The sequence below is a fragment of the Ictidomys tridecemlineatus genome, chromosome 4 (genome assembly GCF_052094955.1).
Source record: "Ictidomys tridecemlineatus isolate mIctTri1 chromosome 4, mIctTri1.hap1, whole genome shotgun sequence".
NCBI lineage: Eukaryota > Metazoa > Chordata > Mammalia > Rodentia > Sciuridae > Ictidomys > Ictidomys tridecemlineatus.
The window spans coordinates 49,873,935-49,900,818 of record NC_135480.1 but is presented as its reverse complement, the minus strand read 5'-3'; the positions used below and the strand labels follow the sequence as shown (position 1 = coordinate 49,900,818).

Below are 26,884 nucleotides of genomic sequence, written 5' to 3'. Positions count from 1 at the left end.
ATTTGTACAAGCAAAGTGAGGTACGGATGGGAAGCAACCTTATGCCAAGTGTTTCAAAGCCAAGAAACACTTTATTTTGAATTATGTAGATACATTCTCCTGTTTATAAGTTTATGTATATACTGTAGACCCAACTTAATTACTGTTTAAAGTTTTCAACTGGTGTTCATGGTGTGTGTGTGTGTGTGTGTGTGTGTGTGTGTGTGTGTGTGTGTGTCTGTCTGTCTGTCTGTATGCCTGCCTGCCTGCCTGGGGCCATCATCCCTGGGCAGGGTGGAAGCACCCATATAAGTCTAATTATTCTATTATTCCATTCTTCAACTGAGCTGAACCTAGTCAGTACTTGATTAAAGCCTCTCCCTCCTATCCTCCCCCCCCACACACACACACTTACATTCTGACACCCATTAGCCATGTGTGGCCACTTAGATTCATTAAAATTAAATTTAAAATTCAATTTCTTCTCCACATTCATCTCCTCTCCAGTGTCTGATAGGCACAGAGGGCCGGTGGGCCCGTATTTTATACAGCACAGACACGGCTTATTTCCATCTCTGCCGGAAGTGATAGAGGATACCATCATCCTAGAAGCTAAGCCAATGGCTGGGAGCCTGTGGAAGGGCGGAAGACTGTGAAGACAATGTGTAAATTTCAGTCCTGTTTTTAGCAGTCTTATTTTTCCTTCTCTATTGTTTTCCTTAGGAAGAGAAGATACTCAGAAGAAGGAGGAAACTGGAAAAAGCCACAAGGCAATTGGTTAAGCAAGAAGAGTTGAAAAGACTTTATAAAGCTCAGGTCAGAAAATAGACATGAGATGAGCAAGTGGGCCTGGGCCTGCGTGGGAAGGCCCCTCGGGGTCTGTGCTGTGTTGGGGAGGTGGGCTTTCTGGGAAAGGCCAGTCTCTTCTCTGAGGGACCAGGTGTGTGGCTTTCTAAAGGCCTTGGCCCAGTCCCTAGTGGGACTTTGGGCCAGGTGCTGAGCTGGCCCACTCCCAGCCACTTTTCCATCTGCAGACGTGTTCTGCAAAGCAAAGCTGAGACAAGAATCTGCATATGGCCTTGGGAATCACCCTGAACCCTGACTGCCTTGTAACAGTGACCTTGGCTTTGTCCTCTGAGGACACATATCTTCCATCAACTCCCTGACTGTCTTTTCTAAGATGACAGGTAATGGGAGCTGTCTCTACTTTAGGATTTGTTGAAAACATCTGTATCCAGCACTCCAATATAGATTTCCTGGCCTAATGGTTTACTCCAAACATTTCTGCCCAAGATCATTTACCGAGAGGCAAAATAAAGCAGAAAGTCTAGGCATCCTCCATCTCCCTGAGGACCCCAGCCATGTGTTGAAGAATAGCTGTATTTGAGGATACAAGGACTTAGAATGACCATTCATGTTAATTCATGTACCTTTCCCTCACTTTTTCCTTTTATCTAGTCATGTAACCCTGTGTGTTAGTCAGCTTCCCATTACTGTAACAACATACCTGAGATAATCAACAGAAAAAGAGAAAGGGTTTATTTTGGCTCATAGTTTCAGAGAGCCTAGTCCGTGATTAGTGGTCCTGTTCCTTTGAGCCTGTGGTGACACAGCCGTCATGGTGGGAATGTGTACTGGAGCCACCTGCTCACCTCATGGTGGTTGGGAAGCAAAGAGAGAGAGACAGAAGAGGAGCTGGAATTCCAATATCCCCTTCAAGGGCACATCCCAGTGATACAACTTCCTTCTAGTAGGCCCCACCTCCTAGAGGTTTCACCACTTCCAAATAGCACCATGGGCTGGGGACCGAGCCTTTCATATGTAGGCCTTTGGGGAACATTATAGATCCAAACTACAGCATCCTTAAATAGCTCCTGCCAAGAATGAGGTCCTTTTACCAGCTTCCATGATCTTTTCCAGTAACCGACTTGGGGCCACTTCCACATCCTGGACAGGAATGACTCTGTAAACTCCCCCCTTTCCACGCTCAACTTCTAAAACAGGTTTCCTTAAAAATGTTTCCACTTGTCCTTCTAAGAGCAAGACACGTCTGTATGGCACTGATTGGCAAGTCTTGCAACTTCTCACTTGAGGCAGTAAGAAGAATCACAATGGCCTTTTGAGTCCTAACCTGCTAGCACCACCCGTGGTAGCCCTCTTTGATCTCTGATTTCACCCTCCGTTTCTCAAGACTCACCACTGCACAGGTCTGCTTGGGCTGCCATCACCCAATGCCACAGGCTGGGGGGCTTAAACAACAGACATGGGTCTTCCCACCCTTCTGGAGGCTGCAGGTCCAACATCAAGGTGCCATTCAGCTTGGAGAGTGGTGAAGCCTCTTCCTGGCTGGCAGGCAGCTGCCCTGGCTGGGTCCACACATGGTCTGCTGCATGTGCACATGTGGGGAGAGAGACCTCTGTTGTCTCTTCCTCTTCTTATAAGGACAGACCTATCCAATCAGGGCCCCATCCTTGTGACCTCATGGGATCGTTACTGGCTTCTTCTAGACCCTGTCTTCAAATACAGCCCCACTGGGACTTAGGGCCTCAACCATGAATTTGGGGAAAACAGAATTTAGTCCCTAACAGTCTTATAGCTGTACTGCACAGGCATCAGTAATAAAGTCATTTAAAAGCTTCCCTTCTTAGTAATTCCACAGCACACTTGCAAGGGACAGATTTATAAAGGTACAATAATGTCATTCAAGGACAGAAAGGAAGAGGGCATGAAATCATAAGTAATTATAAATAGAATTTCTGTCTATTTCAGACTTTAGGTTTTGAACTTGAATACTCGTAGCTGGGACAAGAGAGCCAGGTGGAACCCACCTCAGAACCCACCCCTGCTGGGGTCACTTCACGGGATCGGAGGTGCTTTGGCTACTGTGCCTGTGATTCCAGGGGGGAAGGAAAAGCATGTGGGTTAAGGAGGAAGGGATGAGACAGTGCAGAAGTCCAATAGAAAAAGAAGGCAGGTGTCCTGCCTGCCCAGACAGCTGACAGTTCCTTCAATGTTCCTCTTCTGACAAGTGCAAATCCGTTTTGCCAAAGGATGTCCCTTTGGGCAGCATGGGTCTGGTGTGAGAAAGCAGAGAAAATTGATGAGGATCAAGAAAATTATATAGGAAAGGCTTTCCCTAGCTCTCCTTCCCAACAGACTTCAAGGAATCATAGCTAGCAGGGAAAAGAAATGTATTAATGCAAGTCCAGTCGTGACCCCAGACCTTAATAGGTGCTATGGAGAGTCTAAGGAGAGTCTGAGTTGTCCCTTAATGTGTTAAATAAACATCATGTGTCTTGTCTTAATAACTTGCTTGTCACAAAGCTACAGTACACTTCTACAGTGACAGAACCCTGGGCATCAGCCTGCGCTGCAAGAAAAGCGTAGGTGTCATTGGTGGCTAAGGACAGTAGCAGGATAATCCTAAAAAGAAACATATACACCCCAGAAGCTGAGCAGGTCTCCTGCCCATATCACATTCTGGAGAAGTGTCTGCTGGCTCTCCTTGAGAAAATAGAACATGGACATACTTATCTGGGCTCGTATTCTGCAGCCCTGGTCATGATGCTGTGGCCATAGTCAGAGGCTGTGGGCTCCAAGGAACCCAGGAACCACGGGGACCACCTACACTCCCTGCAGTCCCATCCTGGAGGACTTCGGTGTGCCTGACCTTGTCAGGGGACCGTTTTGATAATGGACTTGGCAGCAGATGGAAAACACAGGGAACATTAAGGTCTGGCGGTTTGGGAATTCCGAGGCCCTTGGCCAGGATGTGAAGGCGGTAAGTCACCAGCGACAGCGCCTCTTCCTCCTGGAGAGCCAGCGGCACAATCGGCCCCCGTGATGTGTGTCCAGTGCTCCCTGGTGATGTGTGATCCTGGTGTTGCAGGCCATCCAGAGGCAGCTGGAGGAGGTGGAGGAGCGGCAGAGGGCTTCCGAGATCCAGGGCGTGAGGCTGGAGAAGGCCCTGCGAGGAGAAGCAGGTACGGCACCCACGCAACAAGGTGCGGGTCTGCACCTACCATTTGAGATCGGTGCTGGTCCTACCCTAGGGGCAAAAAAAGAAAACATGTTCCATCCCCCCAGAGATCTGTTAACGTGGACAAGTACTACTGAGTCCACAACTGCTTCACACTTTTTTTTTTTAAGATTTTAAAAAAAATAACTTATTTTTATTTGTATGCATGACAGAAGAACACATTCTGACAATTTTACACACATGAAGCATAACTTCCGTTCTTGTGGTTGTACATGGTATGGAGTTACACTGGTCGTGTATGCATATAGGGACATGGAAAATTTATGTCTGATTCATTCATTCTACTGTCTTTCCTATACTCATCCCCCCTCCCTTCACTTCATTTCCCTTTGTCTAAACCAATGAACTTCTATTCTTCCCTCTTTCTCTTATTGTGTGTTTGCATCCAAATATCAGAGAGAACACTTAGCCTTTGGTTTTTGGGGATTGGTTTATTTTACATAGCATGATAATCTCCAGTTCCATCCATTTACTGTTAAATGCCATAATTTCATTTCTTCTTTATAGCTGAGTAATATTCCATTGTGCATATATACCACATTTATTTTAATCCATTCCTCTGTTGAAGGGCACCTAGGTTGATTCTATAGCTTAGCTATTGTGAATTGAGCTGCTATCAACATTCATGTGGCTGTGTCACTAGGGAATGCTGGAAATCATCACATTTTACACTAATGTTTTTCCTTTGCATGCCTTACTAGAAAATAGAAAACAAAAGGCTAAATTTGTTTCTCTTACTAACACCTAAAGGTATATATCATTTACACTGACTTCCCTCCTTTTTTCTAGTTTTTCTATATCCTAAGTTCACATTTCTGCTTCACACTTTAAAAATCCCGTAGTGGCTGTGCTCAGTGGTGTGTGCCTATAACCCCAGCAACTTGGCAGGAAGATTCCAAATTTGAGGACAGTCTCAACAACTTAGTGAGATGCTAAGAAACTTAGCAAGACCGTTTCAAAATAAAAAAAAGAAAGCAAGCACGGGATGCGGGTTGGGGGGAGAAAAACCTAGCTGGTGGTTCAATATGAAGTTCCTCTGGGCATTGATCAGCTGGTAGACCTTGTCACTGCTCTTTAAGACACTCAGCCTCTATTCTGGCTAGCATGAATGTCCTTTGCAATTCAGGGTTTAAGATACATGCAGGGGAAATATTTGGGAATTTGAGCAATTTTTGGAAGTGATTCCAAGCTCAGTTAAAGTCCTGGTTTCTCTCTTTTCCTTCTGTATCATCTGGGGCTAGTCACGTTATAAACCTTTTTTAAACTTTCATTTTTCTCATCGAAAACTGACATACAAGTGCTTTTCTACCTTTATAAACTGAAATAATGATTAAAGGAGAAATTACACATGATGCTGAATTGAATTAGCCCATTGCCTGGACTTAGGTAAAAGCAATAAATGGGAATGACCCACGGAGCTTCAGACTCCTACATTCAGATCAAGCCCATCCCTGAACTCCTGCCACAGGCTGGACATGAAGGCACATACCCATCACACTACGGTGATGGGTATGACAACGTTTCTGCCTTGAGAAGTTTATAGTCCATTTGTCCACTGAGGGACAGAGACAGGTGAACAGGTGGCGTACAGTACAGTATGAGAGCTATAATAGCATGAGAGGGCCTTGCCGGTGAACCAAGATCTTAGAGGGAGAGCGTGTTCAGGCCAGGCTCCCTGGGAAAGGTGGTGTGCAAGATGAGAATCGGGAGAAAGAATGGGAATTCACCAGTGAGGGCTCAGTTTCCTTAAGTGGGAGTGATGATCAGACTTGCTTCTTGAGCTTGCACCAAGGATTAGCTAAAACAGCTCACACAAAACCCCTCGCTCAGTGCCTGGCATCCAGTGAATGATTAATCAAGTTTTTTTTTCCTTTTCTTACTAATTTACACTGGATTTCCTTGTAAAGAGAACCCCCCCCCCATCAGTACTTATCTGTAGGAATCTCTTGGTTGCAGCAAAAAGCCTGGGAAATGAAAAGGACACACCAGCAGAGCTGGGGCCTGTGTCAGTTTGCCATTGGGAACACAGGTCAACATGCGACATGGTTCTGCTCCCATTAGGCTGGGCAGTCTGGGGAAAATTGCTTAATGTCTCTGGCCCCAGATTCCTATTCTGAAAGATGGAGATGATAATTCCCATATTGTAAAGTCATTTTGAGAATTAAGAAGTTGATGGGCCAACATCTACCAGAGTGTCTACTATAGTGTTGGCATCCAACAATCACTACCTAATCTTATTTTGCAAAATATTAAGTCTCCACACACATAGACATTTAAAGAACTGTCTTTCTCATCTTGACTGTTTGAAATTTAAATCATCGATACCAAATTTCTAAAGCTTCTTTTGAAAATTTCCCTCATAGCAGATATTTTTAAAAAAGAAAGAAAGAAAAAGAAAAAGAAAAGCTAGCTAGCTAGCTATTTTGAATTTCACCTAAAGAAATCCGGCCAGTGGATAGTGGATAGTGTTTTCAAAGGCGTGCCAAGCCCGTCAGAAGATGGATTCCATTCATTCCCTCTATGTCCCTGTTAATTTAATTCCCCCGTTAAGTTTATGGGCCTTTTTGTCCTTGAATATCCTGGTGGGGGTGACAGATACAGATCAACAAGAGGTGGGGGTGGAGACAAAAAAAGAGTCAAGTCCTGGAGCGTGGCCTCCCTGGAGACCCACAGGAAGAGTTGTGAGCCAGGCCATCAGAATTAATCCACTGTAACTCATAATAACATTTGTGAAATAATAATATTCCTTGGCAGTTCAATATTCTATCCAGTCCCTTTAAGAGATTGCCCTGTTGCTTAATGAATGACCAATGCTTATTAGGTTAAGTTGTATTTGAGCTGGCCTCTGCGGCTCCGGTTCAAGTGATTTAATGGGAATTATTTAATAGGTATTATTAGGATAATTAGAAAATGATCACAGTTAGGCAATAATATTGAGCTGTAAAGGTTGTGAATAACCAAATTTAGAGACAGGCCTGAAAACAGGCGTAGCCTACGACAGTCAGGCCAGGCTCCTCCAATAATTATGTGCGGCAGCCTGAAAGGGCCTTTTGTTCCTGGGAGTTATTCATGAGGGGGGCGTTGAATCAGAGGACCGTGCGTGAGGGGGTGCAGGACAAGGGCCATGAGGGCTGATGAGCAAAACGAGGCTTTGATGAGCTCCTAATTGTCCTGACAACAATTCCTGCTTTCTTCTTCCCCATCAGTCAGAAATGAGCTCCTCTGCCCCCCGTCCCCCCCCCACCATGGATTTTTCCCCATTTTGTAGAGAAAAGGAAAACAAAGAAAAACAGAAATCTGACCCATCCACCCCAGACGACAAATCATGAGGATTCGCAGGACATGTCTGTGTCTGTCTGTCTTTGACAAAGGTGATGGCATCCCCCCATGGTCCTGTCTGCACAGGTGGTGGACAGGACAAGGGGTGCCCTCGGTGGGAAGACCACCCTGACACGGCCGGCCACTAAGCCCCTTCTCGGTGGAGGCACTGTTTGCTACCCACTGGTTTGTTGGTGGCCAACATGGTGGTCAGTGTTGCCCACAGGGGCCCTGGGATACCCCCATTTATCAAGAGACCACCCTTCCAACCTAGGTGGCCCGGGATGTCTGAATCTGAGCTTTCTCTCCATATCTGTAAAGAGGTGAAATCTGAGGAAAACTGAGCAGCTTCAAAGGAGAAAGGATTTATCTGCAGGGAAAGTGGACAATTTATTCCTCCCTTATTGTTTTACTCACTTTATCAGCTAGTTGTCTGCATTCGGCTTCTGGCCTTTTTTGGATGGTTTTCAGATGGTTTCTCCTTCATTAAGGGGTTCACAAAGACAAGTATGATGAGTGAGGCTGCCAGCAGGTGGCAGCAGGAGCACACATTATAAGGAGAAACTTCAAGGACAATCTAGACAGGAAGAGGGAAGTAGTTTGGTTTATACTCTGTGGTTTTCATCTTGACTACAGCTGAGGAAAAGAAGGAATAATATTTTCCTAAATAATGTAAACATGAGTCCTGAGGGGGGAAAAAAAACAAAACAGGTATTAGACGCTCCCGAGTTTGAATCTTGGTGTCGCCATTATAAAGCAAATACCTCTCTGACAAATTTTCTCCTCTGTAAAATGGGACTAATAATATCCACCTACTGGGGTTGAATAAAGAAAAGGTTAAATAATATGATGCTGGTAAATCATCTGAAAAGGAGCCTGGCATATAATGGGTGTTCCAAAAAGATTCATTCCTTCTCCTTCCTTTTATATCCCCATCACTTGAAAATGCAGTTTTCTCAAATTATGTTCATTTGCTTATTTATTCACTCTATTCACTTATAACTAAATTCCCTAGAAGAGATTTAAGCTGGTTTCTATAAATACAAAAAAAAATACATGCAGTTCACATGTTTTGTCCAAGTGAGAATCTCATTGCAGATTCATTGTTGTGCCCCAACAAAACACCACTGATTCATCCATAAAAGCAGTTCAACAATGAAAGCAGAACACTGTGGTTCTAAAGCCTGCCTCTCTGATAGCCAGCTATCACTTGGGAATGGATCTGGGGACCGGATATCGTTTAGGAAACCTTCCAGAACTATTTGTTCTCTAAATGTACCCAAAGGTGGTCAATTCAAGGTTATACGCATGGCCGGTTACTAGGCTTTTAAAGGTCAGCAGAACAGGGGAAGGGTTGGGGACCCTCCATGTTCAAAGAGTCTGACTGTTTGAATACAGGTAACCATAAAAATGGAACCACAAATAATATTTCACCAAAGAATAAAATAGGATATGGTCCGAGAAAGGACTCAAACTTTATTGAGAATGGCAAGAGTAACAAGAATCCAGAGTTAATGAAGCCAGGAATTTGAGTTGGTTTGCCTGAGCTTGATAGATTCTGGATACTTCCAGTGAAATTTAGTGAATCACAGGAAGGGAGTTTATTATTCATAGCACAATGTACAGCAGGAGCATCAGCATGGTGGCACAAGTGGCCTGTCCCCAAGTCCCAGGGTGTGACACAACAGGCCTGGATGGCACTTGTGCACACCAAGGTGTGTACCACAGCTAAGGATCCCAGGGTGAAGAACTCAGCGGCTCTGGAGCCAATGCCAAGTGGGCCTGTAGCCCTTTTCCAGGAAGCAGGTCATTGTGCAGTGGTCATGCTAGGGTCTGCCGACCTACTTCTCACGACTATCTACCTGGCCAGTTTCAGGAATGGCTCAGGGTCAGAGGCTGGCTAGACCTTGCAGTTTGACACACTCAGCGAAGATGTGCAAGGATGTTCACAGTCCATGGAAGACTGCCCTGCTCGGCAAATATCCACAATCCATCTATTGGAGTGTTCACCTCCCTGGGCCCTGGAAAAAGTCAGTGTCCTCGTTATAGGCCAAAAGTTGACTCCAAAGACCAAAGGCAACCCTCTTAAACTGATTTTTTAAAATAATTGACAGAAATAAAGAACAAAAAGGACAGACTAGACCAAAGATACAGTAAAAAAAATTCAAAGAGACAAAAGAATCCCGTGAACACTAATCCCATTAATTTTAAATTCTGGCAATCTAAGTGCAACTTGACAGTCTCCATATTTAAAGATTAAAGAGAAAAGCTGTATGAGCTTTTCAATACAATAAGGAAAATCATATGACAAAATTGAACATCTATTTGGGATACAAAATAAAAAATAACTTTTGGCAAAAGAAGCAATAGAACTTTCTTAATTTGAAGAGTCTCTTCCAATCCCCTGCAGCAACATTGTTGAATAGAAGCATTCTTTTCAAAATCGGTAATAGATGAGGTTGCCTACCATGACATCTTCTGTTCAGCTTGGTACATGATTTTCTAGCCAGTTCAGTAAGGCAAGGGGTGGGGGGTGGGGGCAACATAAAGTTTGGAAAGGAAGAGACACATTTTTATTGTTTTCAGATGATAGGATTGCCCACATGGAAAACCCAAATGGGCATACTCAAGAAATTATTAAAAATAATAAGATCCAATATCATAGTCAGTAGATATAAGATCAAACTGGCAAGATCAATTGCATTTCTATATCTCCTCATCAAGCACCTAAAAAAAAATGAAATAACAAAGATGAGATCAATTACAGTAACATCAAAAACAATAAGGTACTTGGGAATAAATCCAACAAAAAATGTGTACCACCTTTATGGGGCCAATTTTAATGCTTTACTGAAAGTCACCAAAGGAACCAAACATAATCCCACATACATAAAAACTTGATATAAACCAGCAGTGGGGTTGGACATTACAAGAAATAAATGATTCTAAGACAATTGGTTTTCCATATAGGAAAAAATTGAAATGATGTCTTATATCATATATGCATATCAATTCCATATAGATTATAACTTTAATTTGAAAATAAAATTTGAGAAGTTAAGAAAAATCTCTTTGACCTCACACTGGTAGTTAATAGACACTATAAAGGCAATGAAAGAAAAAACACTAATGCGGAAAATATGTTTGCAGCCAAACATATTTAAACCAAAGGGAAAAAAATTAGTATTCTGGAGTATTCTTGTTATGGTTTGCATAGGAGGTATCCCCCAATAACCTCACATGAGAGACCATAAAGTGATGTTCAGAGGTGAAATGATTGGATTATGAGAGCTGCAACCTAATCAGTGGGTTAATCCATTTGATGGATCAATCATTTGAATGGCTCACTGAGTAGTAACTCTAGGCAGATGGGGTGTGGCTGAAGGAAGTAGGTCACTGTTGAGGGGGTGTGCCTTTGGGAATTATATTTTGTCCCTGCTCTTTGCATGTGTGTGTGCTTGCCTGCTCTCTCTCTCTCTCTCTCTCTCTCTCTCTCTCTCTCTCTCTCTCTCTCTCTCTCTCTCAGTGAAGAACCTAGCAACTCTGGAGCAAATGCTAAGTGAGCCTGTAGCCTGTAGGAAGCTGAGGCTGAGACAGGAGGATTGTGAGTTCAAAACCAGCCTCATCGATGGTGAGGTGTTAATGGCATGGTGTCTCTCTCTCTCTCTCTCTCTCTCTCTCTCTCTCTCTCTCTCTCTCTCCTGGCTGCCATGAGCTGAGCAGCTTTGATCCTCCACACCCTTTCACTATCATGTCTTCCCCACCTCAGGGCCAGAGCAATGGAGTCAGCCGACCTCTGAAACCATGAGCCAAAATTAACTTTTCCTTTTCTAAGTTATTTTTCTTGTCAGGTATTTTGGTCATAGTGACAAAAAGTTAGCTAACACAATTCTCAAATTCTTGCATATCAATAAGAAATAGGCACACAACCCAACATGAAAATAGACAAATGATATAAATATACATTTCACAACAATAAACACAAGAAAAAGACACAGATATTATAAGTATTTAGGAAAATATAAATTCAGTCTACAATAAACTATTTTAAACTAATAAAGTATCCAACTTAAAAAAATCTGATAATATTGAAATTAGAAAAAGATGAGGCATAAAGATGATTTTATTCAATGTCAGCATAAATTGTCACACTTTGGAAGATGAGTCAGCTTTGTGCTGTTAAGCTGAACATGTGCAAACCCTACAATTCCAGAACTTCATTCCTAAGTGCATCTTCCAAAGAACCTCTTGCCACATGGACCAGAAGATATGTACAAATGCTCATAGTGACATCATTCCTAGGAGCAGAAGTCTAAGGGCAACCTACATTTCTATTAACAGGGAAATGGATCATTTGTGGCATTGCGTGAACAGTATACACACAGGAATAAAAATGAATGAACAACATGGGTGCATTTGTGCAAAGTAATATTGAATTTAAAATGAGCAAATTGGCCAGCAGTGGTGGTGATGGCACACACCTATAATCGCAGCAGCTCTTGAGGCTGAGACAGGAGGATTTCGAGTTCAAAACCAGTCTCAGCAATGGCGAGGCATTAAACAACTCAGTGAGACCCTGTCTCTAAATAAAATACAAAATAGGGCTAGGGATGTGGCTCTGTGGCTGAGTGCCCCTGAGTTCAGTTCCCAAAAAAGAGAGAAAAAAATGGGCAAGGTAGAGAAGAGTACATATAGTGTGGTACCATTTCAATCATGATTAGTAGTAAGAAAAACTAAATTTTAAAATGATAAATTGAAATATAGTTTAAAGATTTTTTTTAAAAAAGCCCTCAAAAGTAGTTTAAGGAGGGAGGATTAGAATTGTTTTTCACTGAAAGCCTCCAGCCCCAAGAGTGGAATCATGAGCTAGGTAGTAGCTTCTTGGGTTTGTCAACACTGAATCAGACCACACCCTCAACCTGGCTTCCTGGGTTATCATCATATGTAAGGAGCCTGCAGGGCAGATGTTCCAGAGCTCTGGGTCCTGAAGTCTATTGCAGATTTCAATAAAATAAGCCCCCAGATGAGCTAAGAGTTGACCAAAAGGCAGGGGCTGAACCCCAGCTAAGCTCGGGGAAATGCCCTGATCAGGTGACTGAGGGTCCTGGCTACTATGACTCTAGTGTACCCTGCCTCCCACTTCCTGCTTCCCATCTTCAGTAAGAATGCCAGGTGCATTATATCAAAATTGCAGTAAACACTGAATTAGAACTTCTCATAGATGCTAAGGAGGTAGACAAATCACATCCAAAGAATTTGAGAGTTTCAAACCAGACAGAAAACAAGATTCAATTTGGAAAACCACACACCAACACCCAATCAGAGAAATACTCAGCAATACCTATGAAAGAAAATAGTTTTAAAAAATCATGACTTTAAAGACTAGATTGCCCATCTGTTCTGGTATTCTTCATTCAGGAAAAAAGTTATTGATCATTCATGCCAATCACCTAAGGTAAACAGGGACTGAGAAGTACCAGGCTTGGTGATTTAACTTGATTGTGGAGAGTTATTGGAGAAATTTTTCAGTAAGGAGTGACATGATTTGCTTTGCATTTTTAAGAGCACTCTTGGGCAAAAGTGGATCAATCTAAATGACTCTACTAATAATAAAAAATGGTTTTGTGTTGAGTTTTGATTATTTTGCCATACCAAATGGAATACTGACATTTTGTCCAGGAAGAGGCATGATATGAGGGCCCAGGAGCAAATGAACAGCAGGTGGACAGTTAGCATCACCCTGCACTGGAGATCAGAGGGCAAGAGGAAGGGTTGGATCCCTGGGCCATCTTATTCTTAGCCAGAGGCCACTTGCCTTCTGGTGACACTGTTAGAGCTGCAACCTGATTCCTTTATGAAGGAGTCATAGTCCTGCTCAGAAAGGACTCTCAAGGCCACAACAGCAGCCATGGGATCAGTTGGAAATATGGGTGAGAAAGGAATCTTCATGGGCACAGGGGACTGAAGCCTTGTCAAGCAATGTTGATGGTCCACTCAGTTATGTGACCTTTTCATTTACATGAGGCCAAAAACATCATTGTTATCATCATCATCATCATCATTATTTGGGTACTAGAGATCGAACCCTGCATGCTTTACCACTGAGCTACATCCCCAGGCCTTTTTATTTTTTATTTTGAGACAGGGTCTCATTATGTTGCTGAGGTTCTTACTGGGTTGCTAAGGCTGCCTCAATCTTGCAATCCTCCTGCCTCAGCCTCCTGAGTCACTGGGATTATAGGCATGCACCACTGTCCCAGCTTATTATTTAAGATTTTTTTTTTTTTGTTAACCTCAAGTTGTCACAGACAAGGTTTAGCCATATATAACCAAATAAAGGACTGCCTTCTAGCTGAGTTTTAAAGGTGAACAGAAAGTAATTTTTATGGAACTACAAAACTGGAAGAAATAACAACGTGGTAATAACAATGGCACAATTGCCTGAAGGTTTACTATGTGCCAAGCAGCACTATGCTAAACATTTTGCATATATTATGTCATTTAATACTCCTAACCAAAGTATGAGATAGTACTATCAATATGCTCATTTTCCACCTGGGGAGACCAAGGCCAAGAGGCATGAGGTTCTTTGCCAATGTCACACATTCCTAAGTGGCAGGACCAGGCCTGACTGATCTCAAAGCCCATTGGCCTCCTCACTCTACTGTATCTCTAGCAAGAGGCAATGCTATCTAGACTTCATCAGGACTCACTGTTAGGGTCTGTAAACAAGTCAAGATGGCGCCTGGCATTTTGCCAGAGGGAGTGGTTTGTAAAGTAATGCCAGCGAGCCTTTAAGTGTGGAGATTTCTTATTGGTTGACTGCTGTATCTAGTTTATGTTAATTAAGTTAAGCTGTGTGAAATGAATATATACCCCTCCTGTCCTACAATAAATGGCTCCCACTCCTGCTGTATCAATGCACACAAGTTGTTTGTAACCCCCCGGTTAGTTTGCTGCAGCTGGACTGCGGCAACTCACAAGGACGGACAGAACCCGATGGGTGACAATGAGTTGAAGGAAATCATGGAGGGATAGTTCTGTGCTTTGTTGGAATTAAGAGCAAGACCCTCTCATAGCCAGTGATTTGGGAAGGCAGATTCCCTGGAGACCTGCACAGGATTCCATGTCCAAAGATCTCTCGGTGATTTTGACTACTGAAGAAAGGAAAACGCTAAAAAAATGAAGTACAGCCAATAAAATTGCAAACTATTCTATTGATAAAGGAAAATTAATTTGAGCAATTCAACTCAACTTGGGTTTGTTTAGTACAGTGTCAATGGAAGTCGGTGAGCAGTACAGGGCACTTTCTAATGCACCAGATTTTAGAAGGATGCATAGGATTGAAAAAGGGCTTGTGTAATCCAGGATAAAAAGTCTGGCTAGAACTGGTGGGTATAATGCTGCAAAGAGGCTGAATGTGAAAAATAACAACAAAAAGTACTCTAAAGATGGTAAAATAGTCCTTTAAAGCTGTTTCTTTTGGATTGAGCATAAGGAAAAGTATAGGCCCAGGCTTGTGGCAGATGGTATCATGTTAGACGATGAGAAAAGGCAGAATTTTCACTTCTCAGCTTTTCTGTTTTCTCTGTCAAAGAAAATGGTTCTTAATCTAGAAACATTAAACAAATATCTAGAAGAAGGAATTGAATCTGGATAGATGATGAAACCGGAGACCTGTGAATTTGGGTCCCCAAGCCCAGGTAAATGGTGGTTCATGTAGACAAGTGTCTAGATGTAGTATTGTTCAATTAGAATTTTCTGGATAAAACAAGTTTAGCTCCTGCTATGGAAATAAATTACAGATGTAGCCTAAGATTTTCAAACTTATAGAGAATCCCAAAACCAAAAGACTAGAGATAAGTACATTTTCCACTTTTCATGTCAAAAAAATTGAACTCTGTTCCTTATCAAAATTCTAGAAAAGATCATTAAAGAAATTTGTGAGGCTTTAGAAAAAATTTAGAGATTATTTGGAACCATGGTAATTTACAGAGAAGCTGTGAGAAGCAAATGTCATTTCATTTTCTATGTAGAATTTTTTTAAAAAATGAAGGTATTCCCAATAAATAAATAAATGAATAAAATGAAGGTCCATCAACAACTAAAATACACACACACACACACACACACACACACACACACACACACATACACACGTTTAAAAGATATATCCTGCAAAATTAGAAGGAAAATTATGTGGGCTATCCTCAAATGACAAAATAATAATCCAGAGGTACCAGCTATGAAACAAAGCCAACTTCAGTGAATTGTGAAACCTGTGTTCAAATAACTGAAGGTCTTTCATGTAAAATATGTAGTTATGTGTCTGTACAGTTCTCCAAATGGAAAAACTGGTATCAGTAACTAGGAGCCAACCCATTAAAGGCCAGTGGAAGGAAGCTTTCAGTACTCACCTACATAGTCATGCAGTGAGCTCCCTGAATAGCCTGGAACTCCTTCGTTATACGGAGAACCATAGTAGACAATGAAGTGATCACCTTCCAGGAAGTGGGTAGAAGGAAATAGATATCGGCTCCATGGCTGGACCACCTGAACCTGAGGGTTTTACTATGTGCATTTTATGATTGAATAATTTCTGTTGCCATTTATTGAGCTTATTGTACATGCCAGGAATGGGTCAAGGGCTTTGTGTGCATAATCCTGCTGCAGCTTCACAAACTGAGACTCAGGGAGGCTATAATAATTACTCAAGTCCACACAGTGGTAGGTAGGAGAATAAAAGTTTGACCCCACATCTGAGTCTAAAAGTATATGCTCTTAACTTTTAGGTTATATATGATCTCTGCTTTGTGCACTTCATTCTTTGATTGACACTGCCCTTGAATGCCCTGTTCTCCACCTTCTTCTTTCTCTGGTAAATTCTTACTCATTTAGACTGAGCCTACTGGCTATGTCCTCTCTGAAGCCTTCTCTCACTTCTTCCATACAAGACACCACTTCCCTCTGTGTTCCCATAGCAAGGAGCAGGTGACATCTACTTGGATATGTAGTGTTAGTTTTCTCCATGAACTGAAAGCTCTCCATTTTCCAAAGAGCTGGATCCAATATTTATTCATTCTTATCTCTAAGCACCACAATTATTGCCCAGGAGATATTGGTATTCAGTATGTGTCTAATTTTGTTCATTCACTCAAGATACTTAAGAAAGAATAACATCGTATTTCCCTCCCTCCTCTCTCTTTCTCCCCTTCAATCCTTCCTGGATAAAGCTCCACACAGCATTCTTTTACTCCACCACCTTCAGTGTACCTTGGTGTACTATAGACCACCATAAAACTGTCTTACCCTCCCCAATCCACATCTCCACCATCTTCTTTCCTTTCCCTCTTGTCTTTCCCCATGCTGTTCCCTCTTCTTGAAAATGTTCTCTTCCATCCTCATTATTTCCTCCCCAAAGTAATGCCAGTTGATACCCCAGCTCATCCCCTGACTAGGATGGCCCTGCCTATATGTTGTGACTGTTTCCTAATATTCTACTTTATTCTAGTTCTTTGAGGTCATCTGATCCAAAAGATTGTCTAACAAGTATTTTTTGGTTGGCATTATGCCTTAGTGGCTCCAAACTTCTTGTGACATGTAGCATATCACTGAATCCCCAGTCCTCAAGACAGAACCTGACATATAGAAGATACCTGACAAACAGGTGTAGATGGATGGAGGGGTGGGTGGATGGATGGATGGATGGATGGATGGATGGATGGACAGATCAGAAATCAAGTTTTGAATCCTAGCTCCAGTTTGTCCATAAAATGAATATTTTGGGGCTTTGCATATGGCATATAAAATCTCTTGGGGCCCCAGTGTCCTTATCAGTAAGAATGTGGTCAAAAAGATAAGGAGAAAAGAGAACTATTTTTCATGAATTGCTTGCTGGGGGCAGGGCAGTGTGCTAGGGGCACATGACTTCGGGGGATGGAGTCAGGGACATACATAGCAGTGAAAAGCCTGAGCTTAGGTTAAGATTCATTGGTGTACAAGACCTAGCTCTGTCACCTACTGACTATGAACTTGGGCAACTCGCCTGAGTCGTCTGAATCTCTGTTTCTTTGGCTATCCAAACGGTGATGCTGAGAGTCTCCACTGCTGAGTTCATCATGAGGGTTGAATGAGATGCTGGCAGTAAGGTGGCCATTCTCGCTACAGGATAAATAGCAGCTCATTATTATTAAATTGCACGTGCATCTTATTATTCCAGTTTAGCTAAGGGAGAAGCAGAGGCTCCAAGATGTGAAACAACACGCCCAAACCCTCCATCTGCATTGTTTTCCCCTCAGCCGATGGGACCCTCCATTATAAATCCTAGAATAGCCATGAGTTTTGCCACACAGTGTGTGTCGTCATTTCAGGGAGCAAGATTAAAAAGCTACTTCTCAACCCTGGTCCGCTTCTAACACTGCAATATCTCAAGATTTAGTATCCAACATTGAGAGTCTAAGAAGCAATGCTAACCTAATTATTCTTCTGTTGAAGGAAGGTCATAGGTCATAGCCTAAGTGGCCAGAATGTATGGATCTAATTTTCTCCATATAAGAATCAAAATTAATATTTTTTTCATCATTAGCTTTTCTTCGGACAAAAAAAAAAATCAAAATGCCAATCACCACTCCAACAATCAACCGTGATGTGAGTTTCCCTGCCTCGTGAAGGGAGCCACACACCACCTGGGCACTCAGAAGGCAGCTGATTTGGGGGAAGAAGAGAAGAGGAGACAGCAACCGGCACTAGGGGTCTCTAGTGGAGGTGTGATGCACACACATACATCAGTTTTAGGGAGTACGGGAGAGTAGGCAGGAGAAGTGTCCTTTGCGGTAAGACCTTATCAAGAACATGACCTTGGAAGCTGAAGTGGCATGCCCTAGATGTTCAAGACAACCTCCCCCCAGAGCCTGCCCTAGTGGGTTTTATTTGTTATGCCCATGACCTCGAGGCATCAACAGGGTGCCAGGGAGCTTGCTACCTGCAGAGCCCTTCTTGCTACAAACATGGCCCACTAAAGTGGCTCCAAAGCAGTTTGCTCATGGGGAGAGAAACGCCAATCTAACCCATTTGCCATTGATTTCTTAAGCAGATTCAGGGACACAGGATGAAGCACAGCTTTTGCAGGAATGGTTTAAGCTGGTTCTGGAGAAGAATAAATTAATGCGATATGAGTCGGAGCTGCTGATCATGTAAGTAAGGCAACATTGATAACAGAGAGTCCGAAAAGCAGAGGGCTGGGGGGTGGCTCACCCTCCTCGGTGGAAGTCCCGGGATTTTTTCCTCTTTGTGCATAAAGAGTAGTGATTGAGGCAAATTGATATTTTATGTCTTGCATATCATGCTGGCATTAGTGTAAAGAATCTTCTGTGGTCTGTTCTCCCTGTGGCGTCCTATGGCTGAAATAGATTTCTTCCTCCAGTAAGGAGCTGGAGGCCATTCCCTCCATCCCTGTCGCCCATGCCTCGGTTAAAAGAGCTGTCACACACCTGTGCTGGAGCACCGCAAGTGGCATAGGAGCTTTCATCTGTGCCATCTGGTTTCATTTTTACTTCTACCCTGAGAGGTCACCAGGGGGACTTTTTGGGGGGGCCTAATAAACACTACCACTCTTCCCTGCCTGAGTTCTGAACCAGGTGAGAAATAAACAATAGAGTCAATGGATGGAACATCAACATATCACCTTCTATCAATGGCTAGTGTGGCCAAGTATGAGAGCCCAGATGAGTTTATTTTAGGGCCACAGTAGTAAATTCTCACAAAGCAGAGGGCTGACAACAATAGAAACTTATTTTCTCACAGTTCTGGAAGCCAGAAGTCCAAATGGAGGCATTGATGGGGCCATGTTCCCTCCAAAGCCTCCAGGAGAGAACTCTTCCTTGCCTTTTTCACCTCTTGCAGCTCCAGGCATTCCTAGCCTGTGGCTACACCTCCACACTATCTGTTTCTGTCTTTACAAGGCCTTCTTGGTGTGTCTGGGTCTTCTCTTCAGCCTCTTGTAAGAAGACTTGTTCTTGGGTTTGGGACTCACTGGGATAATCCAGAGGGTACTCATTTTAAGTACATCTGCAAAGACCGTGTGTCACACAAGTGCACATTCAGAGCTTCCAGGGTTCAGGATATGAATACATCTTTGCGTGGGGGGGGGTCCCCCATTCAACCCATTATACAAACCAAACCCCAGCATTAGACATATTTATCTACCTGATCAAAAAAGGCAGTGGACTTGTTTACTCCTTAGGGAGAAAGCTTTTATCCTTGACCCTGGGATCTCAACCCGGGGTGATATAGCTCCAGAGGCAATGTCTAGACACATTTTTTGGTTGTCACTGCTGGGGGTTGTTACTGATACCGTGTGAGTAGAAGACAAGGATGCTAAACACCCCACAAGGCACAAGACAGCCTATCCCCCTACCAATAAAGAATTATCCATCCTACAATGTCAATAGTGTCAAGGTGGAGAAAGTTGCAAGGCTCAGAGAAACTGAGAACCCATGTTTGCTGAACAGGCTGAGCTTAAAAGAGAACTGAGAACCCTCAATTCTTCTTTCTCTATAGTCTCTAGGGATTACATGACTTCCACTAGGATCTGTTAGCATTGCCACATCTGTCTGGGTCCTCAATTTTCCTGAGAGCTCTAGAGCAGCCTCTCTCATATGTAGGGACCTTCACAACCACTCTGCTATCAGTAGGGTGATCCCAGGCACTGAAAAATCCCAACTGGCTTCACCAAGACACCGCTTCTGGGTTTTGCTGTTGTTGCAGTGGAGAGACTGAGTTCCCAGCACTCTAGCATGGCCACTCCAAAGTCTCGCTGACTCTTCTTTAGCTGCCTAAGTTTGATCTCCTCCACCTGGACCCAATATCTCACTGCTTACTTCTTTTGGTTTGCTTGTTGACCACAGTCAGAGACTTGAAAGTTGTTGGAGGTGATTCTTGAAACCATATTACACCCAAAGAAGACAAAGAGTTCCCAATAGTCATCGCTCCTCCCCTGGACTCTTCTAGGCACTGTTTCACTGTTCTGTCTCCTGTCCTTCCTACAGGGTGGACTGATGGCCTTCCAAGAGCATCCTGAGAATATATCACAACTTTCAGCTACTCCCTGTGTCTCTTGGGTCCAGCATATCTCTAAACCCTTCTGAACACCTCTGGTGATCCCAGCAGCAGCCAGAATTCCAATTCTGAGATATTCAAAGACCCCCATTTTAATCAGGTTAATTGTAGTAGCTGTTGTCAACGAGTGTTTTAGTCAGTGTTTCTACACAAATTCCCTGCCTTTACTACCTGAACATTTTTTTTCATACCTACCCAGGGCCCAAGAACTGGAATTAGAAGATCACCAAAGCAGACTGGAGCAGAAACTAAGAGAGAAAATGTTCAAGGAGGGTGAGTATGGTGATATGTTTTGGGCCCTGATTAAAGACATTTTGTCCCTTGAAGGACATCAAGTACACCAAGAACACTTCAATCCCCAGAGTAGAGTGCTTTCCCTGTCCTGCACGACCATGCAGCCTGAGAGGCAGAGGAGAGTGTAAAGCCAGCCCCACCTTGTGTCCACCCCACACCCCCCAGAGCAAGTCCCCATTGGGCTTCATCCAGCTAGGCTGAGAAGGAGGCATTTCCCCATGCCACATGCCTATAGGAACAAAGTCATTCATTCACCTCTTTGTTCACGTGTCCACCCACCCACTTAGCAAACATGTACTGAGAACCTTGTGTGGACCTGGCACATGGTGAGAGCAACCCCCATACTCTAGGAGTTTGTGAGCTCACTGGGGAGGCCAATGTCCAGACCAGTCACTACAGTGCAGGATAACGCAGAAGGAGCCACAGCAGGTGCTTTGGGAGCACAGAGGAAGGTGGGTCTTGTCCTGCCAGGCTAAGGCATTAGCATGGGCCAGACTAAGGCATTGCCTGTGAGGAAACCATTCTACCCTGAAGGAGGGGGAGTTGAAATAAACTCAATTGACATGATACACTGCAAGGGCTCAGATATGTCCAAGACAAGCCTCAGCTGAGAGGAATTATTTTATTTTTCTATGTTGTTTCTTAAATAAGGAATATCAACACATGAAATACTAAGTCAACATGCCAGAGTGAATCTGACTTATACATCTGCTAAAATTTTTTGATTTTTCTGTTTCAGGCTAGTAAAACAAATACTGCCAAAGGCTCATTAGCCACCTTTGATACCTTTTTCTTTATCTTACTAAGAAATGAAGGTCAGAGGGGGCTGGGGTTGTGGCTCAGTTGGCAGAGCGCTCACCTAGCACATGTGAGGTACTAGGTTCAATCCTCAGCACCACATAAAAATCAATAAAATAAAGGCATTGTGTCCAACTATAACTAAAAAAAATTTTTTTAAAAAGAAAAGAAATGAAGGTCATAATCCCCACGACTCAGGAGGAGAAGCAAGAGGATGGCAAATCTGAGCCAGCCTCAGAAACTTAGTGAGACCCTCCCTCAAAATAAAACATTTTAAAAAAGAAGTGAAATTCAGGCATTTTCTCACTCCTCTGATATTTAGTTATACCCCCCAAAAAGTAGACTCTTGATTTTGTCCATAGCTGACTCATCTTCCACAAAAGAAATGAAATGAGAGCTCTTATCCCTCTCTGATAAACTAGGTCTGATGCAGTCTTTAAACGATCCTTGTAGGAAATGCTCAGTCTCTCTGGGACGAAATGCCAAGTCTGCCCATGGCTTCCCCTTCCTCCTGGGTTTCTCTGCAGGGTCAGTGCTGTCATTAAGGGAGAGGCAGCTTTGTGCCCTGGTGTCATAAGCATCTGTGTGGGGTGCTCTAAGTCCTCACAGAGCTGTGTCCTGTCATCAGGTGCCACTCTCTTGCTGGCACTTGCAGTTAAGCTATAGGGGTGTTGTCACTCACAGCCTGGCCATTCTCTGGGTATGCTCTGGAATTTGGTGGCGATCCCTGGCTCACTGGGCCTCACCTGGGCATATCCTCCATCCAGTGTGGTCAGACAGCCTCCCATAGTCTCTATTGTCAAGTCACTTTTCTCTCTGCTGGGGGAACCTGTGGCAGACACACTGGCCAGCTACCTTGGGCCACTTTAGGGGACGCAGTTGCTTCTCTGCTCCACCACTCCGCTTACACCACACATAGCAGGTGGAGATCTGGGAGCCACACTCAGACACTTCCTGTGCCCTGTGTTTATCCACAGTGGCACCTCCTGAGCAGAGTGGACCGAGGGGCAGGACAAGAGTCCTTCCACCCCAGTGTTCCAGCAAAAGACATTCCCTGCCCCCCGTGGGGCTTCCAGGTCCCAGAATGGAGAGATGGGGACACAGAGCTCTCACCTTCTGCCCTTTCTGTCTCTTCTCCTTCCCATAGAACATGAGGCACAAGGGAATACTACTTCTCTACTTCCCTCTCATTGCATCTGCCTGCTCCCTGACCCAGCACTAAGCCCCATGAGAGACAGTGGCACTTTCTCTACCTGGGATGGGACGCCTCCTCGTCCTGAGTGCATAAGTGGGAAGGGCTGAAGGAATTTAGAAAGGCTTCTCCCTTGGCAATAATCTAGTTGGCAAGTTTTAAATCTGGCTTTAAAATCCTCTGTTGAGTGTCAGAAAGTCATTACCACCTGCTTCTTAACTTGCTCTCTTCTCTAACAATCCTATCTCCCCTGGGGATTGGATGCTTCGTGCCAATTAGGGACAAGGTTGTCACTCGGAAAGGCTGCAGGAGAGAGCAGAGTCCATCTGGAAACCTGATCCTAGGACAGTCAGGACAGTCAAATCTTACTTGGCTTCTGTGTGGTGTCTGCTCAAAAGGCTGCAACTTGTCATTAAGTGCAAAGGACAAAAGGATTGTCATCTCTGAAAGAAACAGCAGACACTGACACACACTGTTCATGAAGAGACTTCTCTCACAGATCTCCTTGCTGTGGCTCAGATATGTTTATGAAAAACAGACCTGTCATTGTTTTGTTGGTCTCTTTTTTAGGCAGGAGAGGAAGTTTGGGGACTTGATGGGGCAAGGCACATTAACTGCTTTTTTTTTTCACAAAAGGGCCACGAACATACCCTCAAGATGAAATCTGAGCTGGCTACATTGCACAAAGCACCGGTCTTTCTAATCTGTGGCTTTAAGGGCAGTTTTTTGGTATTAAATTTGTTTCCTTGTTTTCTCCATCATTGAAATGAAAAGGGTAGAACAAGTCTATAACAATCGAGAATGTTCATGCCAAGAGCTCTCCAGAGTCCAATCTTACCTGAGGCCTGACGGTTTTCTTTTTTTCTGCAGAGAGCCAGAAAGATGAGAATGATCGCAATGAGGAACAAAAAATACTCACCGAGATGATGCAAGTGATTGAGCAAAGGGACAAACTCGTGGACTCCTTAGAGGAACAGCGTGTCAAAGAGAAGGCGGAAGACCAGCACTTTGAAAGCTTCATCTCCTCCAGGGGCTGTCTGCTGAGCAGGACATGAGGCACCGAACCTCTCCCTAAAGCCAGCCCAGACCACCACACTTTCTCATCCTGGATTCAAAGTTAAACTCTACTACGGTTTTTTTTTTCTTTTAATTAAAATTCTCTCATATGAACTACAGCTTCCCAAGGCTTTTCCAGAGACGATAATGGAAAACAAAACAAAATAGACTTTTGAAACTGGCAGTCAACGTCAGCCAGGCTCTGATTGGAGGTATTCTTGGCGGATGACCAGTATTGTTTTCCCTAAAAAGTGACACAAAGACCTGAGTTTCTAGCTGCTTTTATCATTTTTCTCCCAATTCATTGAGTTACATGTTTTAAGACTTTTAAGAAGCTGCCCTTCATTAATACGTCCATATTTGCCCTTTCTTGCATGGATGACCGGTTTCCAAATGTCAGAAAGAAGCAGCAGCAGTTTAAAGATTAGGTTAATATTTAAATTGTGTTTCCAGAGAAGGAGAAGAAACCTTGAGATTACTGATTACAAAAAGCAAATAACTCATATAGCAGGTGTTAATTCAATCCAGGGCGAATTTAATTTACCAGGTATATTTATAAGCCTTAATATAATATACATAAGCAATGAGAGTTTAATAGAACATTTGAGCTTTAATTTTATTTTTTTATAAAAGGAAATAGAACTTTAACTTCATGCCAGCAGGATTGTTAGTTTTCACCAAATCCTGTTGGCTTAGGAAAGCTTTTCGTTCCCCCAGTCCTCTCTGCTCATGGCCCCTGGGACATAATGATAAGCACTTTTAGGAAATGGGTGATTTTTGAAGTGCCTTTTAAATAAGGATTGGTAATGGCAAACAGGAGAACCCGTTTGCTTATAAAACATGGGTGAAGTTGGTACTGCTACTAAATATATACTAGTAGTGGTAGCAGGATAGGCATACTTCTCAATGGGGGCTGTCTTGGGCCCAAACAGTGGAGTGTTTCTGATTCTCTCAGGGATTGCCCAAGAGCTCTTCCAGATACTTCCAGGTAGAGCTGAGGGCAGTGACTTCATTTATCCAATCCCAAATTGGGTCACGGATATATATATATATATATATATATATATATATATATAACATTTTCAATATGCAAAAAAAGCTGGTAGGTGGTTTATGCACCACCATGCTGGGATTCCTGGAGCATTTTGACAGTACATATGGGAACCAAAGAAGAGGAGGTTTAAAATGGTAATGTGTCATGAGATATTTGGTTGTTTTCCCCTCAATGGAACTCTTTCAAGATTTAGACTGTTATTGACAAGACAGAGTCTGAGAAACTGTTATATTTCTAGCCACTGGCTTCTGGAGTGTTTAAGGTGTCACTAGACGCAAGGTGCTTTGCAATAGTTGGCTCTGACTCGAGACCAGATTCTTCTCAACATAAGCTGACCCTCGAACCACTTCTGTCTGAGTTGCTGTCTGTGCATACCAATCTGGCCAGCTGACAACCATAAATGAAATGTGTACAGACTTCCTGAGTCATCCAACATTTTGGGTGGTATTTAAATGCAATTTTTCCATGATATACCAAATTCCAAATGCTGTAGTTCTTTCTTCTTCTTTCCTTCCTTTCTTTTTCTATTTTCTTTTTTTCTTTCTTTTCTTTTCTTTTTCTTTTTTTTTTTTTAAGAATCAGGTCTTCTAGTGTATTGGATTCTATCATTAGGAAATATGTGGAGGTATCTTTCTATACTATTCCTATCAAAACTATATTACCTCTGGCTATTTATCTATTGTATTTATTTATATATTTAGTTAAAACATAATATAACTTCATAATTATGGTTTTCTTGTGTTATAATTTGGAGAAGACCTATTAGTATATAAGCTACTTAATATACAAATAACCCAGATATTTGGGGCAATGAGTTATATAGTATTAAAGGCATGAGGAGATCATCACAATAATATTTTCAACCATTAGGCATTTAGAGATAAGAATATGGATGCACAGGAATGTTTACTCATTTTAAGAAAAATACTTTCTGTTTTCATTCTAGAATGTGCAGAAATACTCAAATACCGTATTTTCTGCCAGTTAGATGAAAAATGTACAATTTGATGCTTGCATACATGTAACAGAGAACACCCAAATGTGTTGTTATGCAAAAGAATTAAGTATTTTAATTTGCTATAGTTCCATCTTAAAGCAAGATTCTCCCAAGAGGGCTAGGAAAGGTGGTTCCTGGTCCAATCATGGAAACACAAGTTGTTCACTTTTTTCCACAGACTCCCACGTTCTGTGATTTATGGCTTAATCTTATCTGGCCCAGTTTAAAACACAAAACTCATAGCAAACAGTTTTCTACTTAGGCTGCCTCTCTCCATTCCAATTCCATTTCCAAAAGGACACAACTATTGTGGCTGTTGAACTATTTAAAGTGATTCCATTCCTTACTCACAACAGAGAATGTTCTAAGACCCTAAAAATGTAAAGTGTTGGACATTGTGAAGGCAGTGTCTTTAATGTAACATGAACAGGGTCATTTTGAAAATGCACAGAACTCACTGCCCTATAAAAGAGCACTGGTGGAGATGTGAAGGCTGAACAGTCAAGTCCCAAGCCTTAGGATATATTTCAGTCAATCTCCCACAGCTTCTAAATTAAGCCAAAGACTCTACAATAGTTATAAGCTCAGAATTTTATGTAAGTTGGATCAAGAATACAGTTTTTAGTTATACTCTTCCAAAACACTCATTTATTTATTTTTAATTTTAAAAAATTCTTTGTGGTGCTAGGAATCAAACCCAAGGCCAGACACATACTAGCCTAGTGCTCTATGACTGAGCTGCACCTTGGACTCCCAAACCATTCATTTATTGACTGACTTATTTAACATTCTCTGAAAGAATGCCCGTGGGGTTCTGCAGCCCTGTGCTAAATGCAGAGATACAAAAAGAATATTAATCCCCCTCTCTACCTCCAAATAAATACAAAGATCAGGAAATATCTACCACCCCCAAATACAAAGAACTATTTTTTTAATAAGCATCAATCTATTCTACACACATTTATCTAAAAAAAAAAAAAAAAAAAAAAGGGTTTACGTCCTCCACCATTGTAGTGATTCTTTGGCAATAAAAATAAGCTC

The 26,884-nt window shown here is 42.6% G+C and overlaps 1 protein-coding gene and 1 long non-coding RNA gene across 3 annotated transcripts in view; one reads left to right on the top strand and one right to left on the bottom strand.

Moving 5' to 3' along the window:
* Mical2 (microtubule associated monooxygenase, calponin and LIM domain containing 2) overlaps positions 1-26,740 on the top strand; it is a 220,611-nt gene extending 193,871 nt beyond the window's left edge. The window contains exons 32-36 of the mRNA XM_078046477.1: positions 703-795; positions 3,869-3,962; positions 18,429-18,528; positions 20,652-20,725; positions 23,607-26,740. Of these exons, the coding sequence (XP_077902603.1) occupies positions 703-795; positions 3,869-3,962; positions 18,429-18,528; positions 20,652-20,725; positions 23,607-23,791 (546 nt within the window). The 3' untranslated portion in view covers positions 23,792-26,740. The remainder of the gene's footprint in view (positions 1-702; positions 796-3,868; positions 3,963-18,428; positions 18,529-20,651; positions 20,726-23,606) is intronic.
* LOC144377093 (uncharacterized) lies at positions 52-23,794 on the bottom strand. Of its 2 annotated transcripts, none has more exons than XR_013437754.1 (3): positions 23,656-23,794; positions 3,510-4,027; positions 52-3,053 (listed from the first exon to the last, which is right to left on the bottom strand). It is a non-coding gene; the product is annotated as an uncharacterized LOC144377093 (long non-coding RNA). The 2 variants fall into 2 exon arrangements; XR_013437755.1 differs by lacking the exon at positions 23,656-23,794 and adding an exon at positions 7,754-8,045.
* Positions 26,741-26,884: the final 144 nt, after the last annotated feature.